We start from the raw sequence: 27,495 nt of genomic DNA on the forward strand, positions 1-27,495 counted from the left end.
TTCCAGGTCCCTCAGATTTGAAGGGTGCCTTCTTGCAACAGCAATTTTGAGATCTCTCCATCGTGTTCAATATGATTTAAATCTGGACTCATCGATTGCCACCCAGAAATCTCTCGTGCTTTGTCTCCAATCAATTTCTTGGTGGTATTTGAGGTATTTTTTGGGTCAATGTCCTGTTTGAACACCCATGACAGGCCAAAAACATTTTGATGGGCTCCATATTTTCTGTTTTTTTCCATTGCACATCCAACAACAACAACAACAAAAAACCACATTCATACTGAAGACACTTGTAATTGCATTATTTTCTGTGAGAAATGCTGTATTTTCTGGAAAAATTCCAGGGGTGCCAATAATTTCGTCCATGACTGTACAGTATACAGCAGTTATATTACTACTACCTCACTACTTGCTACTAGTAGCTTATTCACTTTATTCTGTGTACCATGTAACCTGTATTTTTATGTTAGCCTTATTTGTTTTATGTGGCGCACTTTATCGCAAAGCTTTAAATCATGTTGTACTCTGTATAATGACAATAAAGGCTTTATTCTGTTCTATTCTCTAATGATATTAATATCTTTACTCAGTGAGACACATCTATGTATTGGAGTAGGTATCACTGTATCGTCAATAAAAGTTTATCCCTCTGTTTTCAGTTCAGTTCTACACACGACAGTGTAAGTCCCAATAATGGAAGCAGTCTCTGCTTCCTTTTGACCACCATTCAATGGATTTTGTCCAGTGTCCAGTTCTGCATTAGGATATTTTCTTAAAAAAAAAAAAAACACTTTTTCCATCGCTCTCACCATTATAGTTTCGCTAGCTAGCTGCTAGCGCCAATGCCACTCTTATACTCATTACAAAACAACGTAATCAGGTACCAATTCACACCTACTGACATACGCGTGCTCACATAGACGCTAGGTGGTGCTCAGGCACTGGCTCTTGCCCTCTTAATCGAGCAAGTGCTCTTATCAAGGTTATTAAGTCATGATCATTATTGTTAGTAATGTGTGTGCCCTCCCAAGTGGCACAGTACGCCCTCTGTCCTCCAAACGCGCAAACACACACCATCCTGTGAACACACAGGACGGACGCGAAGATGGCACATTAATTGAAGCAGAAGCAATACGAACAATTAATAGCTCCTATTCACGCCCTCTCCTCGCTCCTGCCTGCAGCTCCTACGCAGAGGTAACACATAATGAGTCGGATCTGGAGTGTATTTGTATGCCCCCCTGAACCTGACATGCCCTTTGTCTCTGTGCAATTCTCTAAATTAGCCTTCTGCCCAAATAAGTCAATACAGCTGCAATGTTTTTTTCATTCTTTTATAAATTCACATTGCTCTAACGAGGCAGCCGGGCTGGCAGTTACATGCGCTGCAAAAGGTGCCTTTTTTTTTTCTTCCTCAGAGCACCTGCCCCCCCCAAATTGTCTGTGTATGCCACTGCCTTACTGATATGGAAGAATAATGAATGATTACCATTGGTAGATGGTAATCTACCAATAATAGAAGTAAATAAATAAATAAATAATAAATATAAAAATAGACTCACTTTTTTTTTACTTAAGTAAAAATACAAGAACCAGAATGCAGATTCGGCAACAGGCTTGACTGTTTGGCCAGGAGGCCATTTATTGCAATCAGCAGCAGAGTGTAAGAACAGCAAAAAGAGGCAGTCCAGATTACTGAAGACAGGTGTGGTTGCGTGTTCGTCAAGAAGAGCAGGCAGGATCTCATATGAAGGAGGTCTCAGGATGTGAAGCTGTGTGCTGGAACGATCAAACAGTGAAGTGAAGTGAAGTGAGCCTGCCACATAAATACTTCCCCAACGATGATTGGTCGCAGCCGTGCCAAGCCGAGAGGTGGGAAAAGGTAAATGAGTGAACCAGAAAGGCAGGGAACATGACAGAAGTGTACCTGAAACATCCATGTGGTCTACAACCCAGTATTTGTGTAAATCTCTTGTGAGTGTGAGTATGTTGGCATCCTATTCTATGCTGTATCTTCGCTAATCCTGACACTGAGTTTTTCGACTTGAGTGTGTCTACTTTCACCTAGTCATGTGTGAGTCCCATCAAACGTATGACAGTCCCGCAGGCATATGGAGATGCCGCATGGGTGCCACCCTAGGGCCCCGGTCCTTCCCCAGCCCATCTTGGGGGGGGGGGGGGGGGGGGGGTGCAAGTTAGCGCAGCCCATCCCACCTCCCGCAGTCCAGCAATGGGGCCATCGCCACCCCCCAGGGATCCAGGGTTGTCCTCCGGGCCACCCGCGCCCCCATCAACTGGCCTTCAGGGATGGGAAAAGGGGACGCACCACCAACCGAGCCGCCAGTCCCACCGCCCCTTGCCGGAGCTTCCCCATGGAGTATGATTTGTGCGGTGTGTTAAAAGAGGTGCGGGAATGGTGGGGCCTGTTGTGAGGAGGCAACCGAGATGTCACCCTACCCCCAACTGGCCCCATCAATACCGCAGCCTTGGTGTGTGAAGCATTAAAATCAAGGGGGAGCCGGCCCGGGACTGTATGGTCCCGTCCCGACTCTCGGGGGCATGAATGAGTATGTAGGTGCCAGGGTGAAAAATATTTACAGTGCAAAGTGAGGAGTGCGTGAATTAAGAGGCAGGCTCCCGAAGGCTTGGCCCCGGCCGGCAGAATCGCCGGCCGCAGGGCGGGGAAAGTGCCAGGGCCCTGATCAACCCCCGCCCCAGACTGCCCCCCGCAGTCGCCCGCTACCCGAGCACCCACTCCGTGACCCAGACAAGCGCAACACCGAGCACCGGAGACCAGGGCATATCCACCCCACCAGCTGGGGACAACAAGCCCCACCCATGGCAGCATGGGCTCTAAAAGGTCCCGCCAACAACCCTGCTGGCAGAAGGGCAGCAGCAGTCAGAATATTTTTTATATTATAAATATACTATATTATATAACCGTGCAGAATGGAAAAAAGTAATAAAATTGACTGCACTATATGCAGAGGCAAAAAAAAAAAAAAACTTCTCTTAATGCAAGCAACTATCAGGTGCATATCCCGAACTACCGTTACATAAGTGTGCAGCACCCATTTGAAGGCGCACTGCTCTCACTGTTGTTTTTTATTGGTCAATAGCTTGTTCAACTGCTTTATCTTGCTTGTACTCGTCTTGCTCCCTCTAATGCTCAATAACGGTATAGATGCACCAGACTTATTGATTGCACTGGAGGCATGAAAACGAAACTATCAATTCACAATGAGAGAAAAACAAATTAAAGAAGCCAGGCAACCATTCAAAAGTAGTCAAGTAAAAGTACAGATATGTGCTGTAAAATGTCGTGCAGTGAAAGTAAAAAGTACCACCACAAAAAGTGCAGAAACACAAAAATGTACTTAAGTACAGTAACGAAGTACTTTAACTTCATTACATTCCACCATTGATGATTACTGACCATTGGGCAGCACAGACACTCAGCACCGGCACATTTGTGGATTCATTTGCAAAAACACATTTTTACATCAATTGGGTGAAAGTGGATGATTTCCCACGGCACACCAGAGACTACGCTGCGGCACAGTGGTTGAAAAACATTGCCTTAGAATTGTATCCAAATAATATAGTCTCCTACAAATTAGACATTCCCAGAAAACTAGGACTACCAGACTCAATAGAAACATACTGTTGATGCCCAACATTATCATTCCATTTAACCTACGAAGGGGTATTAGACAAAGGCCACTTCTACAGGTGGTGGGTCTGCTCTACAGGGTTTGGGCTTGAGCCAAATATGGTTTCTTGCCATTATAGTCAATCGCTATAACAGTTTTGTTGCTTTCTTGGTGCTTTCAATGTGAAATGAGTGGCTTCGCAACTTACTGCTAGTTCACGCTATGCAGTGGAGCTTGCATCGAATCTTGGCTCCGGAATGAATATCAAGCTTCCTCAGTCATGGTAGTTCCTTGGCGAAATGTCAAATAAGCAAGGTCTCTGTTGCTATGTTTTCTCACAAAGTCTGAGGTTGAAATTTTATACCTCTATTTCCCCTCTCTTATTCGTATTTGCAGTGCTTGATAAGTTACTGAGATGGTGTGTTAACACGGTGACGTCATTTAATGTTTTCTTTTTGAGTTGGTGGGGGGCCGTTAGGGATGCCGATACACTTTGAGATGAGTTCTCTCAATATCTGACACAGCTGGATATCAATTGCAGATTGCCTTTAGTTACACAACGGGTATCTTTCATTTTATGCCCTGCCTCACTGTAACCAATGTTGTTCTGTATTTTCCCCATGACTGGAAATAATACACCCATGACGATAGAAATTGCAACATGCAGCAACAAAGGCTTTACTATTGGACTAAAATGACCACATATTACAAACTTTTTCATATATTCTTGAAACTGTGAATTACATATTGAGAGGGCTATGTGCATCCCTGCGAAGTGGTTACATTGTTTGCTTTTGTGTTATTATCGTCAATGGCAGTACCTGTAATGGTGGGGTTGGGCGGTCGGCCGGGGCGGCAAATTGGTAGGAGCGCACAGAGGTGCTGGAAGTCACCCACAGCAGGGGGTGCTGAGGATCTTATTTTGTTTGTCCCATTCGAAAAAAACAGCTGTTTCGATCCAAATTTGTCATGCTCGTGCTCTTTCTCAATACAAGGGGTGCACAAAGGCAGTAGACACGCATGTTGGATAGTTTACGTACTACTACTAGGCTACAACAAAGACAGCGTGCTATTTCACCTAGAGTGTGTTAGAGTTTTTGTATTGGAAATGAAATCACCCGTGTGTTGTAATGCAAATCCATGCAGCTAGACGGCGCAATGACTCACAAACATACTTGAAAACTAAAAGGTCCAATAAGCCTCGATTTAACACCCCCTTTTCACAACACTCAAATAAATTGCACACGAATAGAGTATCCAACAGCGCTCTTCACGGCGGCAGCTCAACAGCAAAAAACAAACTAAAATATGGCTACATTGCAGTTCAGTTTTCTTCTCTGAGCACTATTATAATCTATCTATCACTATCATCATCATCATATGGCGGAAAACACAGTCAAGACTGAAAAAGCAATTTCTGCTCCTGCACTCCTCTTTAAATGAAACCAAAGAAGTCAAAACAACTGTTGTGTTTGATAAACCAATATGTCTATATGCTCCCATAGCAGATTCATGGCACATTAAACCCCCAAACTATTTTTAACTTGTCCGTTTTACCCTGGAAACCTTCGTTTACCGCTTTTGTTTCAACCCAGCCAAAAAACAAAGGTAATTAATTATATTTATTATTCAAAATGTCTGTCATTTTTAGCTTAGAATCATTAATTGATGTCTAATATTTCGTTTAAAAAAAAAAAAAAAAGAACGACTTAAAAAATGTATTCACTCACGTATTTTAAACTTTTAAACAAATGACGTCACAATGAAAAAAATGGTGTCTGTAAAAAAAGTCACGGATATCTACCTCATAACTATCGCTTAATTGGATTTTTTTTTTTTTTTTTACTGTCGCATTTTCTCTGATATGTTAGATGATAAATAATCGATCCAAACAAAAAAAAAAAACATTTAAAAGGGTAAAGATATGAAAAAGAAAATCTCGACCACTCCTTGATGGCCGCGATTTCTGCATCTCAACCCTTGTTATATTACCATGTTTCACCCGTAAAATCCCCCCAAAATCCGGCTGTGGCCATTCACAGCTGTGTCTTGACACTCAGTGATACATGCCAAATGGAGTTTTTGGATCAAAACAAGGTAAGTATGCGATCATATCTCGTTAAAGTCATGGCGTCTGTAATTCAGCTCTCGCGTGCTCTCACCTCCAGATAGGGTTTTGCTGTTTAAAAAAAAATATATTATTTTAAAAATGCCCTCCGGTTCAAAATTTTTCTTCCCCCAGAACATTGAGATTTTAAGCTTTCCAATGGTGTATAACACATGCATATCTGACAGTTATGAAATTCGGCCAAATTGGGGGTTTCAGAGGGGACCTTCAAGTCACCTGTTTTCCGCCAAGTTCATTTTCGACCTCAAATTGAATTTTAGAAAATGTTGTTTTTGTAAAGAAAATATCGCTAATTCATTTTTGCGCCTCCTTTGTCAACAGTTAACTTTTCCGTTCCATTAGCGCCTTATTCGACGTGACCTGATAGCAAGCAAGGTGTCAGGTGGTGACTATGTTCTTAACAAAATAATTTCCCCCCCCCAAATTATATGTTTAATCCCCAAATTTAAAGACGCGATTGTTTCGATATGTTTTATTTATTGATTTATTTTTAACAAAAAAAAAAAAAAAGAAGAATCTACCAAAACACTTGTTTTTCTCCGGAATACCAGGGCGCGCAGCAGCATCCTCAGCGAGTCAGTACCCCACTTCCAGCGCCATTAGGGGCGATTGTTTACTATTATAATTGGCACGCCTAGCGTTGCAATAACGCCCCCTGCAGATTGCAGTTACTGTCTCAACGCAACCACAAAAGGAGAAGGAGGTGGTGAAGGTTAACAGTGCCACTAACATAGAGTTGACATTGATTCTTAATGTGCAAAGAATTTTTTTTAACTTGAATATTTGACCTTGTTGAATAATATATTTGTATTCATTCTGTTAAAAAATTCTTCAAGTTGATGAATAGTTTAGATCATACATGTCCAAAGTGCGGCCCGGGGACCAAATGCGGCCCGTGGTCAAATTTCATCCGGCCCTCAGCCTCTGTCAATCATGTCTGGCCCACACACAGGCTTGATAAATTGGTCAGCAGTACTGCTACCAGCATATGAAGTAGTTTACACACTAAATGCTGCTTCTGACTTACCACTAAAAAGCTGTAGCACTCTAAGCAACATTACCCCGTGTGACCCTTGACTTCCAATTTTCTAAAATGGCGACAATCAACAACAACAAAAAATAAAGTTGACTGCAACGGCCGACGCTTCAGGGATAGGTGGAAATTGGACTATTTTTTCTCTAAAATACGCAACAACTGTGTCTGCCTCATTTGCAAAGAGACAGTCGCTGTTTTTAAAGAGCTCAATGTGAGGCGATATTACCAAACAAGACACGCTGACATGTACGACAAGATTACATGGAAGATATGCAGAGAGAAATTGAAGCAACTTGAATCTAGTTTAATTTCACAGCAGCAGGATTTGCCATGCGCCCGAGAGTCGAAAGAGAACGCTAGTTGCGAAATTGTTGAAATTATTAATTAAAAAAAAATAAATAAAGCAAATGTGACACACAGAATGGCTTGCTAAAATTTGCTTGAATATAATGTTGTGGGTAAAAGACGTCAGCCAAGGTCGGCACCCCACATTTTTACCACACCAAATCTGGCCCCCTTTGTAAAAAGTTTGCACACCTCTGGTTTAGATGTTTATTTAATTTGCTTTCTATTTAGAGCAGCTCTTTTATTTATGAATATACAGTAACTGCTCGTGCTTTTATTTCCAGGTCTGCGTTTCTTGGTTCATGCGTCCGCTCCTTCAATGATGATGTGAGAATGCCTTGTAAAGTGAATTAAAGGTGAATAGAACGTGAACTTCCTTACCGTTTTATGTGGAGGAATAGTTGTGTTTAATGTGTTTTTTGTCCGTGTTTTTTTAATCGTCCACACTCGTAATTTCATTGTTGTTAGCTTTTTTTTAATTAGCTACGACTGTTAGCGTCTCATCAAAAATAATTAATGTGAGCAGTGAATGTAGTGGTTTGAAGGGAGATAGTGTGCAAATGTTCACTATAGTTGGTTTATAGTTAAAATGATGTCGTTTAATGTTTAATAAGCTGAACACTGTGAATGTTGACTACAGTGCCTTGCAAAAGTATTCGGCCCCCTTGAATCTTGCAACCTTTCGCCACATTTCAGGCTTCAAACATAAAGATATGAAATTAATTTTTTTTGTCAAGAATCAACAACAAGTGGGACACAATCGTGAAGTGGAACAACATTTATTGGATAATTTAAACTTTTTTAACAAATAAAAAACTGAAAAGTGGGGCGTGCAATATTATTCGGCCCCTTTACTTTCAGTGCAGCAAACTCACTCCAGAAGTTCAGTGAGGATCTCTGAATGATCCAATGTTGTCCTAAATGACCGATGATGATAAATAGAATCCACCTGTGTGTAATCAAGTCTCCGTATAAATGCACCTGCTCTGTGATAGTCTCAGGGTTCTGTTTAAAGCGCAGAGAGCATTATGAAAACCAAGGAACACACCAGGCAGGTCCGAGATACTTTTGTGGAGAAGTTTAAAGCCGGATTTGGATACAGAAAGATTTCCCAAGCTTTAAACATCTCAAGGAGCACTGTGCAAGCCATCATATTGAAATGGAAGGAGCATCAGACCACTGCAAATCTACCAAGACCCGGCCGTCCTTCCAAACTTTCTTCTCAAACAAGGAGAAAACTGATCAGAGATGCAGCCAAGAGGCCCATGATCACTCTGGATGAACTGCAGAGATCTACAGCTGAGGTGGGAGAGTCTGTCCATAGGACAACAATCAGTCGTACACTGCACAAATCTGGCCTTTATGGAAAAGTGGCAAGAAGAAAGCCATTTCTCAAAGATATACATAAAAAGTCTCGTTTAAAGTTTGCCACAAGCCACCTGGGAGACACACCAAACATGTGGAAGAAGGTGCTCTGGTCAGATGAAACAAAAATTGAACTTTTTGGCCACAATGCAAAACGGTATGTTTGGCGTAAAAGCAACACAGCTCATCACCCTGAACACACCATCCCCACTGTCAAACATGGTGGTGGCAGCATCATGGTTTGGGCCTGCTTTTCTTCAGTAGGGACAGGGAAGATGGTTAAAATTGACGGGAAGATGGATGCAGCCAAATACAGGAACATTCTGGAAGAAAACCTGTTGGTATCTACACAAGACCTGAGACTGGGACGGAGATTTATCTTCCAACAGGACAATGATCCAAAACATAAAGCCAAATCTACAATGGAATGCTTCAAAAATAAACGTATCCAGGTGTTAGAATGGCCAAGTCAAAGTCCAGACCTGAATCCAATCGAGAATCTGTGGAAAGAGCTGAAGACTGCTCTTCACAAACACTCTCCATTCAACCTCACTGAGCTCGAGCTGTTTTGCAAGGAAGAATGGGCAAGAAGGTCAGTCTCTCGATGTGCAAAACTGATAGAAACATACCCCAAGCGACTTGCAGCTGTAATTGGAGCTAAAGGTGGCGCTACAAAGTATTAACGCAAGGGGGCCGAATAATATTGCACGCCCCACTTTTCAGTTTTTTATTTGTTAAAAAAGTTTAAATTATCCAATAAATTTTGTTCCACTTCACGATTGTGTCCCACTTGTTGTTGATTCTTGACAAAAAATTTAAATTTTATATCTTTATGTGGCGGCACGGTGGCTGAGTGGTTAGCACGTCTGCCTCACAGTTCTGAGATCAAGGGTTCAATCCCGGGCTTCGGCCTTCCTGTGTGGAGTTTGCATGTTCTCCCCGTGCCTGCGTGGGTTTCCTCCGGGAACTCCGGTTTCCTCCCACATCCCAAAAACATGCATGGTAGGCTGATTGAACACTCTAAATTGTCCATAGGTGTGAGTGTGTGCGTGAATGGTTGTGTGTCTCCTTGTGCCCTGCGATTGGCTGGCAACCAATTCAGGGTGTCCCCTGCCTACTGCCCGAAGTTAGCTGGGATAGGCTCCAGCACCTCCGCGACCCTCGTGAGGAATAAGCGGCATGGAAAATGAATGAATATCTTTATGTTTGAAGCCTGAAATGTGGCGAAATGTTGCAAGGTTCAAGGGGGCCGAATACTTTTGCAAGGCACTGTATATGTCTGTATGTTATTCATCAGATACTAAATGTATGTACATGTATGCACACCTGCTCATGAGCCCAAAAAAGTATTTGATTTGATGCTCTCTAACCGGAGACCCTGTAGTGGTCAACACATCTGAGCCAACTAGTCACAAGTAGAATCTTTCACACTTTCTTTAGTATTTGTACAATATTTTATTAATGTTTGTGGTCTTAAATGCAAGAGAATATTATCTCTTGCACATATTTTTTGTTGTGCACTTACGACTGGTTTGATAGCGTTAATAAATGTAACATTCTTAGCAAATGCTGTGTTTTGGTTGTTGGGTTGTGCTAAGTATACTTCACGCGCTGTATTTTTGTAGGTCAACCGTTGTTGTGTTTTTGCGACAGTGAAAATTGAAATATATGAGTGTGGTGTGCACGTCAGTGAACTGGCTCGACGATACTGCCAGAATATGTCTAAGATCTCGACGGTCCTCCTCCAACTTCCATTCTCCAGTCTTTGTAAGTTAAGGTGACAATTATTACCGGCAAGGAAGTCGCCAGCTTCGTCAGGTTTTTAAACATTTATTTGAGAACTTGAGCAACACAATATGACTACTGTCCGCTAACAACAATAGAATGTGAAAAGTGAAAGTAAAAATCCTAACGCACCTCTCTCATTCTGTCATCAGTCACACAGAGCGTTCAGGAACAGCATGCAAAACACAACTGCGACATTAGAACCCGATTCATTACATACATGTGCAATAATTGTTATTATTATCATTATTATTATTATTATTCCGATTTGTATTTATAATTTATTTGTTTTGCTATTTGTAATTGTTCCAGCAGTAGTTATTGAGGATTTAGTGTAGGTTTTTGGGCTGTGGAACGAATTAATAGAATTATAATGTATTCTTATGGGAAAATCCCGCTCGACATATGACCATTTCGACTTAAAAACCAGGTCCTGGGACTAATTAAATTCATATGTAGAGGCACCACTGTACTACGTGAATTATCCAGCATGCGTGTGTGCATTATGCACGCATTGTATGAAGAAACGTGCGAGCATGACAAATTTTAACCGAAACGGCTGCTTTTTGATGGTAAACACTAAAAAAGATCCTCAGCACACACTGCTGTGAGTGACTTCCAGCGCCCCTGTTTCGCGATTGTTTTTTCTTTTTTTTCTTTAATTTAGCGGGCACCAAAGCATCTTATCGCCCCTGGAAAAATGTAGGCTAGGAACTCCACTTAGGCTAGGTTCATACAGCAGGTCTTAACGCACCAACCCGATTTTTTTGTGTTTTTCCGACTCGAGTGAGGCATTAACTTTACGGTCTGGACGGGGAAAGTCGCATAAAATGGACCATTTCAAATCCGATAACTTTCATATGTGGTTAAAATCTGATCTGGGCCCCATTTTTCCAGAATGTGGCTGCGGTCTGAACTGTCAAGTCCCCTGAATCGGAATTCATGCAGCAATTACATTAGCAAAGAGCGAGAAAGACAGGGCACTACGTTAGCGATAGAGCTGTGCATTAGCGTTAGCGCCTAGCTTGAATGTCGCTTTTAGGGACACGGCGAGCTTGACAACAGTCATGAAAAAATAAAATGGGGTGGGGGTGTCTTTCTGTGCTCCAAATGAGCAATATTTCAAGATTGCTTATACAGCCGAGCGTTGGGGCAAACTGTGCGTATATGTGTGCGTCATGCACATACAGTGGCGTGCATGCTATCAATCAGAGTTGCTTTTGCCAGCCCTCTTAATTTTCTACCTAGTCTTAATCTTTTGGATGATAATACTTATGTCTTACTCATATTTTAGTGATCTCAAAATGTGTTCGTCTTCGTGTAGTTTTTGTTGACGAAAACTCAAGACTTATTTAGTCTATTTTTAGTCGACGTTTACTGTTTACTGATGTTTTCGTCTGTAAAATTAAAACGTATTATTCCAATAAATAAACAAATAAATGCTTTCCAACTTTTTCAAATGACAGACAAGCACATATTGTAGCGTCTACAAGGACAACGCCAATCTAGTGATAATACATACTCGGCAGGAAAACAGTACATTATTTTCAATTAATTATACCCACTTGGATGCCACGAACTGTATGTAAAAAAATGCTGTCCAAGTGTTTAGGAGGATGTTCGCCATTAGCATTAGCCTAATGCTAACGCGAATGCTATCCGTATGCTACAAATTACATTTAGTGTGTGATGAACACTCAGCACAGACCTTTAAAGGCTACGTTGCATCTCTCTCTGACAAAATAAAGAAATCAAATCTTACTGTGTGTGCAAGCCTGGAGATTGGCCAGAAGCAGCACGTCACATAAGTGACACAACCAGACACTGCTACGGTGCAAGCTAACTACGCATAAAATTTCACACATTGTGATCATGTGACTGCGTTTTGGTCTTGTTGTCGTCTTGACAGATGAAAACCTGCATTAGCCTCGTTATGCTCGTTATGTTTTAGTCTACCAAAACATGTTTTTAGCTCGTTATCGTCTTGTCATCGTCATGAAAAAATTGTTCGTTGATGAAATATTTTTGTTCTAGTCAATGACGAAAACAACACTGCTATCAATCCATTTAAACTTTGAATATAAGACTAAATGGGGATTATTTATGTCTGTTATTTGTGTTCTCTTTTTGAAAATCAAAATTTGATCACCCTAGAATGACGTCGAGCCGGCATTTGTTTTGATCCTCCTGCACAAGAGGGTCAGCACAGCGCATCTCGGACGGCGAATTATTGCACATGCGTGATATTTAAACGGGCTCAATGGGCAAAGGCAATCTGAATGGGCACGCCCAAAAAAAAAACAGATATGAAAAAAAATCTGAATTGTGCATTAAGACCTGCGGTATGAACCTAGCCTTATTGCCCTCATTGACTACATATCAATGGATCTAGTATTCAGGCATGAAAATCTCTCACGTTTCGGCGAAATTCGTGGTTTTGAAGTCAAAAAGGGTGATGTACTGTACGTGAATTGTGTAGATCCGAGGAGACGGCGGAAGATTTTTTTTTTTAATGTTGGATGCTTGGTATGCAAGCGGGGAAAGCAGCACAAAGCCAAAAAAGCGCACCAGAGTGGCCAAAACATTGACTTATTCCAACGAAACAAAGGAGGGTACACTGTTGTGTTCTGTCTCTTAAATGCCAAGCTTGGTCGCTTGGCGGCCGTGAATGAACACCTAAAGCGCCGTCACCCAGTTGTAATTTTGGAAGACAGCAGGAGACAATTACAAGCTAGCAGATCGTAAGTCCATCTGTCTAGCGACATGTTTTATTGAAGTTGCTTCGCCTGTTGCGATATGAAATGAGTCAATTTATCGCCAGGTAAATAAAAATGAGGGCAGTAATGTTCACGGCTGTGTTTTATCGTTGCGTGCATACATTTGTAAGTGCGTGTACACGTGCGTGTCTATGGCATATGAGACTCCAGTCCTTTTCACAGATGTTTATTGGTCACCAACACGCCATAGAATTAAAGTTCAGACATACAAAATAAGGTAACACATCTATATTAAACACTAAACGATACCATTGCTACATTGAAGCTAATGGGGAAAAAAGACAACCTACTTTCGCCTGCTATAAAACATTGGCAGTCTTTTCCAAAACGCAAACTTGCGGTTAAAATGTGGCACTTCAAACATGAAAAATCGCTGCTTAACTGCATTTGCAAATGAAAAAAAAGAAGAAGAAAAAAAGATTACTGACACCACATGCAATGACAAAAAAAGTCTTTTTTTGCAGAGTGTAAAGCTTCCTGTTAGCGGTTTAGCGAAAGTACTTCCGATGAACATTTAAAAATAGAAGCACGTCATATTCATCATATAAATATTGATTTCTGGAGTTAATCCCACATACTTCAGAATTCAGATTCTACACTAAGAGTAGCTTTAAATTGACACCCTCTGTGAAAAATCTGATTGGCAATGAATAATTATTACAGTATATTATTATTAAATAAAGTAGTATAATATAATATTAATGCTAGATATTCTTTTTGAAGGGATCCACAGATAGAAAGACTTGTAGTTCTTAAAAGATAAATGTTAGTACAAGTTATTATAATTTCATATTGAAACCCCTCTTGATGTTTTTGTTTTTATACTTATACTATATTTATATATTTGTAAAATTATTTCAACTAGTAGGTCATCATTGTGGTTGACGTCACAGGGCCACGCTGCCAGAATTCCACCTGTCACTCTTAAAAAAAAAAAAAATAAAATAAAAAAAACTGTGACTTTTTAATTATGTAAGGTAATGATTTAAATACGCCACAAGGTGTCAAGGTGTCAGTTGCGAGTTTTACATTAATTAGGGATCAAGCCAATGAGTCGTTTTTTCCCTTGACTGACGCAGTAGTTTCTTTAATCCACAGTGGGAGAGAGAAAGGAGTGTGGACACAGGCATTCAGATTCATAGCTCGGACCACGCCGTTTATTGGTATCAGCTTCGGCAACTCTTTCACAGCACACATAAGTATCATATAGTGAAAATACTACAAAACTAATACTCATATCTCTCAAAAAATGTCACCAAGAAGAAAAGAGCTTCAATCTGTACTACTGAGGCCCTATTCTCACACAGTTAACACAACAGTGCAAAACAGAACTGGCATTCACAATCAAAATGGATCCACAAAATAAACATAAAACTTACTCAGACTTTGGTCAAATTATATTTAAACATTTTAGCAACTCCTTTAGCTAAAATGTACACTAAATACAATAACATTTTCAGGAGTCTTGTGAATACAACACTCAAATGAACATGAATCACAGTCAAAAAAAAAAAAAAAAAACAGCTACGGCGTCAGTCGAGGGACAAAACGGACTCATTAGCTTGATGTCTTATTAATGTAAAACTCGCCATTGACACCTTGTGGTGTATTTTAATTAGGGCTGTCCCAAACGACTAATTTTCTCCCGATTAGTCAGCCGACTATTTTTACGATTCGTCGACTAATCTTATTATTTAATTTTTTTTTTTGTGTGTTTTTTTTTTTAAAACTAATTTAGCAATGCAATTTTTGTTGACACTTATCAATTCAAAAAAACATTTTGGAACGCTTAAATTCTTTACCGAGGTACAAATAAACAGATACTTAACAATAATAAATCACAAATAAACAATGACTTCAAATGCTGATAGAATTAACTTGTGCAAAAGAATGGAATGTAAACAGATTCAGAACACTGACTTCTCCTCTCCAACATGATTCAAAACAATTCTTAAAAAAAATACCTAGCATTAATATTATAGTCAGGGGTGCACATAATTTTTTTGCCCAGGTTCTCAGAGGAGGACCTGTGACTTGGTCCTCATTGAGCTTGAGAGCCGACCCGCCTGATGCGATAAATTTATGACAAGCTTTACTTAGAGCCAATTAACTTAAATTAATTATATTAACAATTAATGCTTGATTAACATCAACTGGCACAACAAAATTGCCATTACTTTGAAGTGAAATGTAAAGAAATAAGAAGCACCAATTCAAAATAAAGGGCATTATGCGGCTCCCACATTAACTCTAAGCCTTTTTAAAAGTGGGATATCCTCCTCATAAGACCTCATTGAACGTGCATGTTTAGCTTTGTAAAATGCGAGCAAAAACACGTTTGTCAGTGCATGTCGCTGTTCATTACCTTTATTCCGCCACTTGTCCATAGGACGAGTGGGGTCCTGTTTGACATCGATAGTTTGCTTAATTGCCACATGCTCTGTTTTTTTCGTGCTTTTCAAAGTTTGGATGGCTGAAATTCTTTGACCCTACATAAAATGCGCTGCTCTTATCGGCGACATTGGGATTCTCACGGCACATTTTGTACCGCATTCCCGTGCGAGCCTCATTTGCTTCTAGCCATGGTACCTCCTGTAGCCACTTTTCAGCAAAAGTCCTTTTTTTCGGTAGCTCCGGTGACGTCTCTGTCGTCTGTCTGTCTTTTGACGGGGGTGGGGGAACACGGAAGTAATTTAGTGATGGCCAAATGAAGCCTCATGAAGCAATGAAGCTTTGCAGCCAATTGGTTTGCACATGTAGCAAAGCTTCATGGTGCTTCATTTACCCTATGGCGCCATCAAGTGGTCTAGAAGCCCAAGAGGTCAACATTGTTAAGAATTCAATGGCTATTTGCTTAAGACAAAGATATGAATGTGCTTGTGTTAGTAATTTAGTATGTGAACAAAATACAACAAGTGCTAAGGGTAATTTGTTATTCATTTTTATTTAGAAATAATAGCTTTCCCACAGTGGCTGGCTTTAAACAGTTTCTTTTTTTTTGGAAAATATTTCACCAGTTTTAGAAAATATTCTTTCACAAGGCACAGATGAAGCTGGATTGCAGAGAAATGTGAGTGCCAGTTTATATAAATTTGGGTAGGTATTCTTTTGTGCCTCCCAGTACACTAATGGATTGTTCATTCTGTTGATGTTTGGTTCAGATAGGTACACACACACACACACACTCACATTTATATTAAAGTAGTTTTTCTCCCTTACCTTATTGAAAGCAATCATATCAAAATGTTCCCATACAGGGGAGGATCGCACTTTTCGCGCAGGTTCCATCGCAAGCAAAGGACAAGGCTCGAAAAAAGATTGCACTGGTTGCACTGTTGCGCACAGATGTAACAAGTACAGGAGCCCGAAATCCACAAAATGTGAGATAACAGGCGATCGCCATTGCGTTTTGCAACCAATTTATACCGTAGTCTGTCCTGTTTTTGCAATGTGCGCCAAACGTTGGATCACTTCCGAAGCACTCACGAGATTCAGCCGGCCGCCAGCCGCCGGCCACCAGCCACCGGCCACCGGCCAGCGGCCGCCGGCGAGGCTTCCCACGTCATCATTTCCGGGTTTTGCCGAAATGAAGCGCACCTCGCTACAAGCTTCGTGGAAACCCCCCTCCTATTACTCGACACAAGCTTCGGAACCTCGGCTCATTTCGTCCTATCACTAAAGTAATTACTCAGTGTGGCCTGCCTCTTCAAAATTTTGAGAAGTTATTTTCTCGTGTCCGCCGCAAATACAGTGGTCAGCCATCGGTACGCAAAAGCGTTTGGAAGTCGTTGAGGGCCAGCGCATTTGTCTACGTCCAGTACGCATGTGCGCATGCGGACCACTTATGTGCACCCCTGATTATAGTATACTGTAGTACTATATAAAATAGTATTATAATAATTATTCATTGCCAATCAGACTTTTCATAAAGTGTGTCATTTTAAAGGTATTCTTAGTGTAGAATCTGAAGTATGTGGGATTAACTCCAGAAATCGTTATTTATATGACGAACATGACATGTTTTTATTTTGAAATGCTCATCGGAAGTACATTCGCTAAACCGCTAATTTAAGCTTTACACTCCCCAAAAAGCACTTTGTGTGATTGCATGTGGTGTCAGAAATATATTTTTTTCCTTTTGCAAATGCTTTTAACCAGCGATTTTTCATGTTTGAAGTGTCACCTTTTAACTGCAAGTTTTGGAGAAGGCTGCCTGTTTTATAGCCGGCTAAAGTAGGTCGTCTTTTTTCCCCATTCACCTCAATGTAGCAATGCTAACGTATATAGTGTTTAATATAGATGTGTTTTCTTATTTTGTATGTCTGAACTTTAATTCTACAGCGTGTTGATGAGAAGTCTCATATGCCATCAGCACGCACGCACAAATGGACGCACGCACGTGCGCGCAGCGACAAAACGCAGCCGTGAAAATGACCGTGTCACGTCTCGGAAGTCTTGTTAATGTTTTGTGTTGATTCATGTCATTCTTTTATTTTGGTAGTGGCATGCCTCCTAGAGTTAACTTTACCTCCTGCCCTTGCCAATCAGGCTGATCGCGTCCACCTGTGATCCTCTGTATAAATAGCCTGCTTCTAAACTTACCTAGTGTCGGTTTGTCTGCTATCCTGCCACGTCCTATGCCACATCCTTGTGTAAGCCCCTTTTTGATCACGATTCATGTTTTTGAACCCATGCATTTTTGTTTCTTAAAGAAGTAACTCAGTTTATTGATGTCCAGCTGTTGCTGTGATTTTTTTGTTGATTGATGTCCAGCTGTTTGCTGTGAATTTTTGTTAACACTTTTTGAACTCTACTAATTGGAGAATAAACACTTTTGTTTGAGCACAACTATCGAGCATTTGGGTCCTTGATGCATCCTTGTTAGTACAAACCGACCCGTATGGACCCAGCCGATACTGAAAAGCTCATGTATGCATTGCGGCATCAAGGCAGTCGTTTGCAACAACACGAGGAACAGCTGTGTGCTGTTGACCAAGGAATCAGGGACCTTCACAGCCAACAGAATGAACTCCAGGCTTCGATCACCATGCAATTAAGAATTTTTCAGACCAACTCCAACAGCTTCTGACCCCAGGGAGTGGCCCGCCTCCCGGATCATCACCTGCAAACCCCGTCGCAATCAGTCTGGCTGCTCCAGAAAAGTTTTCCGGGGCTTCTGGGGCCTGCAGACCGTTTTTGGTACAATGTGAACTGCATTTTAGTCACCAACCTGCCATGTACCAGACTGAACAGGCCAAAGTGGCATTCATGATATCCCACATGACTGGCAGAGCAGCAGCCTGGGCCACCGCCGAGTGGGCACGTAAGTCAGAGATTTGCAACTCGTCTCAGGTTTTCAGTCAGACACTGAAGAAACATTTTGATCATACCACCCCAGGAAGGGAGGCGGCTCGGGCATTAGTTGGGCTGAAGCAAGGCCACCGCGCAGTTTCAGACTATGCTATTGAGTTCCACACACTAGCGGTTGATAGCGGTTGGAATGATATGGCCCTACTAGATGCGTTTTTGCATGGACTTTCTGATTCCATCAAAGATCAGCTTGCTCCCATGGACCTTCCCTCAGACCTGGAATCCGTAATAGCCATGGCTTCCTGAATTGACAGCAGAATTCGTGACCGAATCAGAGACAAAAAACAGAACACGCAGTTGCCATTTCGTCTGTGGAGGTGCTCCCACGTTCAGCCGACCAGAGTCCCACCTGCCGTTTCTTTCCCTCCTGGAAAACCAGCACCCTCAAGCGACCCAGGCCAACCCATGCAACTGGGACGGGCAAAGCTAACTCCAGAGGAACGCCTTTGGCGCTTCGTTGAGAGATGCTGTTTCTACTGCGGTGAAGCAGGACATATCCTGTCAGCTTGTTCAGCAAAAGCGGATCCATCAAGCAGAAGAAAAGTCATTGAGCCCTTCACGTGTTTCTGTCCTCCCTTCACGCACCATGACGCAGGCAACGTTGGATTTCCAGGGCCGTAACAAATCTATTGCTGTAATGATTGATTCAGGGGCTGATGAAAGCCTCATGGATTGGGCTTTAGCTAGAAAATGGGGTCTGCAAAGTGAGGTCTTAGATTGCCCCCTTAACGCCAGAGCACTTGATGGCAAGCACTTGTTTAGTGTAACTCATGTTTCCGAACCCGTAAACTTGAAAATGGCAGATGGCCATTCTGAAGAAATCCGGTTCCATCTTTTCCATTCAGCACAATACCCTCTCATCCTGGGCTACCCCGGCTTGTTAAACACAACCCTCACATTGACTGGGGGATTGGGAACGATATTGAAGTGGGGGGGGGGGGGGGGGCAGTGCAGGGAAGACTGTTTCAACAGTGAAAAAGAGTCATCTGATATCAAAAGTCAAGAACTATATCCAGATCTGTCCAAAGTACCTGACTGCTATCTTGATTTAAAAGAAGTGTTTAACAAGGCCAAGGCCACTTCTCTTCCCCCTCACAGACCCAGTGACTGTGCTATCGAGCTCCAGCCGGGTGCAGTCATCCCAAAGGGGCGCATTTACGCCATCTTTGGACCTGATAGAGAAGCCATGAATGAATACATCGCATCATCCCTAAAGGCAGGACTCATCCGCCCCTCATCCTCACCAGCAGGGGCAGGTTTCTTCTTCGTGCAGAAGAAAGATGGAACGCTACGCCCCTGCATTGACTACAGTCAACTGAACAACATCACAATAAAGAACCGCTATCCCCTTCCGCTCATGAATGAAGCCTTCGATCTTTTACAGGGGGCAAAGATATTCACGAAGTTGGACTTACGCAATGCCTACCACCTGGTGAGAATTCGTGAGGGGGATGAATGGAAAACAGGGTTCAACACACCTACCGGACATTATGAGTACCTCGTTATGCCTTTTGGGCTGACGAATGCGCCAGCAGTGTTTCAGGGACTTGTCAATGATGTCTTGAGAGAATTCCTGAACATTTTTGTCTTTGTGTATCCAGATGACATTCTCATTTTTTCCCCAGATGAAAAGACCCACGTTCAACACGTTAGACTGGTATTGCAGCGACTATTAGACAATAAGCTGTTTGTTAAGGCTGAGAAATGTGAATTCCACGTCACAACCATCTCCTTTCTTGGTTTCATCATCGCACAAAATCAGACCAAGATGGACCCCGCTAAGATTTCTGCTGTAGTAAATTGGCCAACACCCACCAGCAGAAAGCAGGTCCAACAATTCCTGGGTTTCGCAAATTTCTACAGGCGCTTCATCAGGAATTTCAGCTCTGTGGCCGCACCGCTCCATGCCTTGACCTCCGCCAAAGTTCGCTTCGAGTGGAACCCGCGTGCAGACATGGCCTTCCAACGTCTTAAAGGCTTGTTCACATCTGCTCCTATCCTCACAGTTCCAGACCCACAGCGCCAGTTCATTGTGGAAGTGGATGCATCCAACGAGGGATTAGGAGCAATCCTGTCTCAACGTTCTGCTGGCACAGACAGGCTTCATCCCTGTGCCTTTTTGTCACGCAAATTCTCATCGGCTGAGCGCAACTATGATGTCGGTGACCGTGAGCTTCTTGCTGTTAAAGCTGCTCTAGAAGAGTGGAGACACTGGTTAGAAGGGGCAAAACACCCATTCATTGTATGGACAGACCACAAAAACTTAGAATATATCAAAAAAGCCAAAAGACTTAAGTGCACGTCAGGCCAGGTGGACTTTGTTTTTCAACAGGTTCAACTTTATTCTGTCTTATCGACCCGGTTCCAAAAATGGTAAACCTGATGCTTTGTCTAGACTCTTTCCACTTACAGATAATTCCAAAGAGCCTGAGCACATCGTGTGGTTGGGGCAGTCACCTGGCAGATTGAGTCTGTTGTCAAGCAGGCCAACAGTGGATGTCCTACACCTAGTGGCTGCCCTTCGGATCGTTTGTTTGTGCCGGAGAGCGTGAGGTCCCAAGTCATTCATTGGGCTCACACGTCTCTACTTACATGTCATCCAGGGGTGTAGCGCACGATGTTCGTCATCAGAGGTTCTGGTGGCCATCCATGGAAAAAGAGGTGGGGGAATATGTTGCAGCCTGCACTGTCTGTTGCAGAAACAAATCTTCCTCCAGAGCACCTAGAGGACTCCTGCATCCACTTCCCATTCCCATGAGACCCTGGTCAGACATCTCCTTGGACTTCGTAACAGGACTTCCACCATCGCAAGGTAACACTGCCGTCCTGACGGTGGTGGATGGTTTTTCCAAAATGGTACATTTCATTGCATTGCCCAAGTTACCGTCAGCCAAACAAACAGCTGAGATCATGATGAATCATGTATTTCGTCTCCATGGGTTCCCAAAGAACATAGTGTCCGACCGTGGTCCACAATTCGTTTCACGCTTCTGGAAGGAATTCTGCTTTCTCATTGGTGCTTCTGTAAGCCTATCTTCAGGATATCACCCACAGTCCAATGGCCAAACGGAACGGCTCAACCAAGAGTTGGAGACAAGCCTGCGGTGTCTCGTAACCCAGAACCCTGCCTCGTGGAGTACTCACCTTACCTGGGTGGAGTTCGCCCACAACACCCTTCCTACCGCAGCAACAGGACTGTCTCCTTTCCATTGTGCTTATGGCTACCAACCTCCTCTGTTTCCTGAGGGAGAAAGGGCAGTGATGGTCCCGTCGGCTCATGCCCTCATTCGACGCTGCCATCGGGTCTGGGCTGCGACACGGAAGGTCCTCATCCGCAGCACTGCGAGAATGAAGAAGGTGGCAGATCGTCGTCGTCGTTGTCAAGCTCCAGACTACAAGGCGGGGCAGAGAGTCTGGTTGTGTGCCAAAGACCTGCCCCTTCGGATGGCTTCCAGGAAGTTGGCACCTCGGTCCGTGGGTCCTTACCCAATTGCCAAAGTGATTAACCCTGTCTCTGTGCGCCTCCGTCTTCCCAGGTCCCTCCGGGTTCACCCCACCTTCCACGTTTCCAGGATTAAGCCAGTTAAGGAGAGCTCCCTCGTCCCACCTGTCAAGCCTCCACCTCGCATGCTGGACGGGGGTCTTGTCTATACGGTCCGGCGGCTTCTGGATGTGAGGAAACGTGGGCGTGGTCGACAGTATCTGGTGGACTGGGAGGGATATGGCCCGGAGGAGAGGTCTTGGATTCCTGCAAGTTTCATTGAGGACAAGGACCTTATCAAGGACTTTGAGGCACAGCGGTCTCGTGGGTCGTCTGGAGCCACCCCTAGGAGGGGGGGTACTGTCACGTCTCGGAAGTCTTGTTAATGTTTTGTGTTGATTCATGTCATTCTTTTATTTTGGTAGTGGCATGCCTCCTAGAGTTAACTTTACTTCCTGCCCTTGCCAATCAGGCTGATCGCGTCCACCTGTGATCCTCTGTATAAATAGCCTGCTTCTAAACTTACCCAATGTCGGTTTGTCTGCTATCCTGCCACATCCTTGTGTAAGCCCTTTTGATCACGATTCATGTTTTTGAACCCATGCATTTTTGTTTCTTAAAGAAGTAACTCAGTTTATTGATGTCAGCTGTTGCTGTGATTTTTTTGTTGATTGATGTCCAGCTGTTTGCTGTGAATTTTTGTTAACACTTTTTGAACTCTACTAATTGAAGAATAAACACTTTTGTTTGAGCACAACTATCGAGCATTTGGGTCCTTGATGCATCCTTGTCAGACCGCTCTCATTTTTATTTACCATGCGATAAATGAACTCATTGCATATCGCGACAGGCTTAGCAACTTTAATAATACATGTCATTAGTTAGTTAGATGGACTTACAATCTCCTGTCGTTATCATTCACGGCCGACGTGCAGCCAAGCTTGGCATTGAAGAGACAGAACCCAACAGTGTACCCTCCTTTGTTTCTTTAAAAATAAATCAATGTTTTGGACTCTCTGGTGCGCCTTTTTTTTTTTTTTTTTTTTTTTCTTTGTGCCGCTTTCCCCGCTTGCATACCAAGCGTCTTACATTCTGAACTTTCCACGCATATATTTTTTTTAACCCTTCATTAACCGTCGACGGGATGTTGTGCTCGTTGACGGATTTACGTCATCGATGACGTCGACTATGTCGACTAGTCGGGAAAGCTCTAATTTTAATCACTACCTTACATAGAGTGACTGTGAAGTACGGTAGTGTGGCTCTGTGACGTCACCGCCGTGCGACGTCAACAACAATGGCAAGCTACTAGTTTATTTTTTGATTTAAAATTTTACAAAATTTATTAAAACGAAAACATTAGGAGGGGTTTTAATATCAAAATTATTATTACTCGTACTAACATTTATCTTTTAAGAACTACATGTCTTTTTATCCGTGGTTCCCTTTAAGACCGACGGTAGGAACCAAGCCTTATTGTCATCATTGACTACATACAGTATCAATGGATCCAGCATTACACCTTATAGGAAAAACAAGGGGGTACTCCAGATAATACAACAAATTTTCAAGTAAATTCCAGCACACACACCAGTTTCTTCATATTGCCCTCCAGGTGCAGTGCCTAATGTGTAATCACATACAACAAAAAAGCCACTCTTCATTCTGATCATGATGCTCTATTAGCAGCCACAGTGTTATTACCTGGCTGGCATGGAGCAGACAGAACACTGCAATGCAAATATTTTAATTAACTCACAAAGGCTCATTTGGGGCTCTCACGACACAGACGCTGGAACAAGATAGACAGGTTCCAGCTCACCCCGTATGGCCTCGTATTAAATTGAATATTTTGTTAAGGGCAGTTCTAACACATTAATTTACATGCCAGAAGGCAAAGCAGTCAAATTGCTCTTATTCAATACATCGAGGAACAAAGCGGTGAGGGTGGAAGGTCTAGCAGCTTGTGAGCGACAGCTTAATACTTTGCGGCTTAGAGTAATTCCATAAAAGGTTTGCATTTTCAAAAAATCTTTGAACACTCAATCACAGACTGTAAAGAACCCTCAGCAATTAGCATGCAGTTTGTGCACCGGTAATGTGACATTCTCAAATGGTAGTAGGATATTGATTGTTTTAAACACAAATAATGCATGTTAATGTCATTGTTATGTTTGCCCTTTAAACTTCTATTTTTTTAGTCAACCTACCAAAATGGATCAATACCCTTCAAACGAGGTTTCAAGTCTTGGAGTGGAGGCATGATTGTGTTGGTATTTTTCCCCATGCAGCCAGTCTTTCAGTACTAGGGCAGGGATAGCTCTTTTTTTTAACCAGAGGGAGCAAAATTATTGAAACAGGTATGCATACAGTTTTAATGATCCAACGTTTGCAGGGTGTAGTTGACAGTTATAAGCGTGATAGTGGCATATTGTGTTAAATCAGGACTATATAGAAGCGGTCATTTAATGTCAACATTAAATATAGCAGATCAGTGGTGTTGTCATTGGATTTATTTTGGTTCTAAAACTATTGCCTGAATTATCAATTATTCAAGTTCAAGAATTCGACTGAACTTATAACAAAATGTATCTGCCTAAATAATATTTTTGTTTTGAAATAAAGGAATGCTTAAAACCAAAATACCCGTTTTGTTAAAACACTACCATGAACAAGAAACATGAATCAAGAGTGAGGAAGTGAAAATATGTTTAATAACACTTACCATTGATGGGCACAATCCGAAGATGGTCAGAGACAGCAGAGAGCAAAATATGCTCAACAGGAGTCGCATGCTGACTGCCTGTGTGCTGTCACTTTCCTCCAAGCTGTAGTCTTACTTCACCATGCGCAGCCCCACTGAGGCTTGTACGGTTTTTAAGACTCTTGGAGGGCTCAGAGCTGGGAGGGAGCTCAGTTCGCAAATAAATGTCCGTCCGCTCACCGGCATCACACTCACCTCTCGCCAGTGAGAGCAAGGATAGGACTAGGAGAGTGAGGGCGAAAGCGGGAGAGCGAGAGAGAGAGAGAAATGCTAGCATTGTTGTAGGCAGTGGTTAAAGTGGGATTTGAAAGGTGAGGGAGCCCTAAAATTTGGTGTTGCGGCACAGTAGCGAAAATTACATACGGTAAGGAAAATAAGTATAGTAAATGGACAGTACTTATACAGTGCTGGCCAAAAGTATTGGCACCCCTGCAATTCTGTCAGATAATGCTCAATTTGTCCCACAAATACTTTGGTAGTAATATCTTCATTTATTTTGCTTGCAATGAAAAAACACAGAAAGAATGGGAAAAAAATTAAATCATTATCATTTTACACAAAACTCCAGAAATGGGCCAGACAAAAGTATTGGATGCTTCTCTAATTTGTTAATTAGTAGCACCTGTTACTTATCTCTGGCACATAACAGGTGGTGGCAATAACTAAATCACACGTGCAGCCAGTTAAAATGGATTAAAGTTGACTCATCCTCTGTCCTGTGTCCTTGTGTGTACCACATACAGTGCCTTGCAAAAGTATTCGGCCCCCTTGAATCTTGCAACCTTTCGCCACATTTCAGGCTTCAAACATAAAAATATGAAATTTAATTTTTTTGTTAAGAATCAACAACAAGTGGGACACAATCGTGAAGTGGAACAACATTTATTGGATAATTTAAACTTTTTTAACAAATAAAAAACTGAAAAGTGGGACGTGCAATATTATTCGGCCCCTTTACTTTCAGTGCAGCAAACTCACTCCAGAAGTTCAGTGAGGATCTCTGAATGATCCAATGTTGTCCTAAATGACCGATGATGATAAATAGAATCCACCTGTGTGTAATCAAGTCTCCGTATAAATGCACCTGCTCTGTGATAGTCTCAGGGTTCTATTTAGAGTGCAGAGAGCATTATGAAAACCAAGGAACACACCAGGCAGGTCCGAGATACTGTTGTGGAGAGGTTTAAAGCCGGATTTGGATACAAAAAGATTTCCCAAGCATTAAACATCTCAAGGAGCACTGTGCAAGCCATCATATTGAAATGGAAGGAGCATCAGACCACTGCAAATCTACCAAGACCCGGCCGTCCTTCCAAACTTTCTTCTCAAACAAGGAGAAAACTGATCAGAGATGCAGCCAAGAGGCCCATGATCACTCTGGATGAACTGCAGAGATCTACAGCTGAGGTGGGAGAGTCTGTCCATAGGACAACAATCAGTCTTACACTGCACAAATCTGGCCTTTATGGAAGAGTGGCAAGAAGAAAGCCATTCCTCAAAGATATCCATAAAAAGTTTCGTTTAAAGTTTGCCACAAGCCACCAAACGTGGAAGAAGGTGCTCTGGTCAGATGAAACCAAAATTGAACTTTTTGGCCACAATGCAAAACGATATGTTTGGCGTAAAAGCAACACAGCTCATCACCCTGAACACACCATCCCCACTGTCAAACATGGTGGTGGCAGCATCATGGTTTGGGCCTGCTTTTCTTCAGCAGGGACAGGGAAGATGGTTAAAATTGACGGGAAGATGGATGCAGCCAAATACAGGAACATTCTGGAAGAAAACCTGTTGGTATCTGCACAAGACCTGAGGCTGGGACGGAGATTTATCTTCCAACAGGACAATGATCCAAAACATAAAGCCAAATCTACAATGGAATGGTTCAAAAATAAACGTATCCAGGTGTTAGAATGGCCAAGTCAAAGTCCAGACCTGAATCCAATCGAGAGTCTGCTGTTCACAAACACTCTCCATCCAACCTCACTGAGCTCGAGCTGTTTTGCAAGGAAGAATGGGCAAGAATGTCAGTCTCTCGATGTGCAAAACTGATAGAAACATACCCCAAGCGACTTGCAGCTGTAATTGGAGCAAAAGGTGGCGCTACAAAGTATTAACGCAAGGGGGCCGAATAATATTGCACGCCCCACTTTTCAGTTTTTTATTTGTTAAAAAAGTTTAAATTATCCAATAAATTTTGTTCCACTTCACGATTGTGTCCCACTTGTTGTTGATTCTTGACAAAAAATCAAAATTTTATATCTTTATGTTTGAAGCCTGAAATGTGGCAAAAGGTTGCAAGGTTCAAGGGGGCTGAATACTTTTGCAAGGCACTGTAGAACATGGAGAAAAGAAATAACACCAAAGAACTGACTGAGGACTTGAGAAGCAAAATTGTGAGGAAGCATGGGCAATCTCAAGGCTACAACTCCATGTCCAAAGACCTGAATGTTCCTGTCTACCGTGCGCAGTGTTATCAATAAACGTAAAGCCCATGGGACTGTGGGTAACCTCCCGAGATGTGGATGGAAAAGACAAATTGACGAGAGATTTCAACAAAAGATTGTGCGGATGGTGGATAAAGAACCTCGACTAACATCTAGACAAGTTCAAGCTTTTCTGCAGTCCGAGGGTACAACAGTGTCAACCCGTAATATCCGTCAAGGTCTGAATGAAAAGGGACTCTATGGTAGGATACCTAGGAAGACCCCACTTCTGACCCAGTGACATAAAAAAGCCCGGCTATAGTTTGACAAAACTTACCTGATCTGGCCAAAAATGGCCAGATGAG

At 42.3% G+C, this 27,495-nt stretch overlaps 1 protein-coding gene across 1 annotated transcript in view; it reads right to left on the minus strand.

Moving 5' to 3' along the window:
- The window catches only part of olfm3a (olfactomedin 3a), a 59,756-nt gene extending 34,822 nt beyond the window's left edge, over nucleotides 1-24,934 (minus strand). Inside the window, exon 1 of the mRNA XM_057824502.1 lies at nucleotides 24,666-24,934. Within this exon, the coding sequence (XP_057680485.1) occupies nucleotides 24,666-24,734 (69 nt within the window). The 5' untranslated portion in view covers nucleotides 24,735-24,934. The remainder of the gene's footprint in view (nucleotides 1-24,665) is intronic.
- Between the last annotated feature and the right edge of the window lie 2,561 nt (nucleotides 24,935-27,495).

Source organism: Corythoichthys intestinalis, chromosome 20, assembly GCF_030265065.1.
Source record: "Corythoichthys intestinalis isolate RoL2023-P3 chromosome 20, ASM3026506v1, whole genome shotgun sequence".
Lineage (NCBI taxonomy): Eukaryota > Metazoa > Chordata > Actinopteri > Syngnathiformes > Syngnathidae > Corythoichthys > Corythoichthys intestinalis.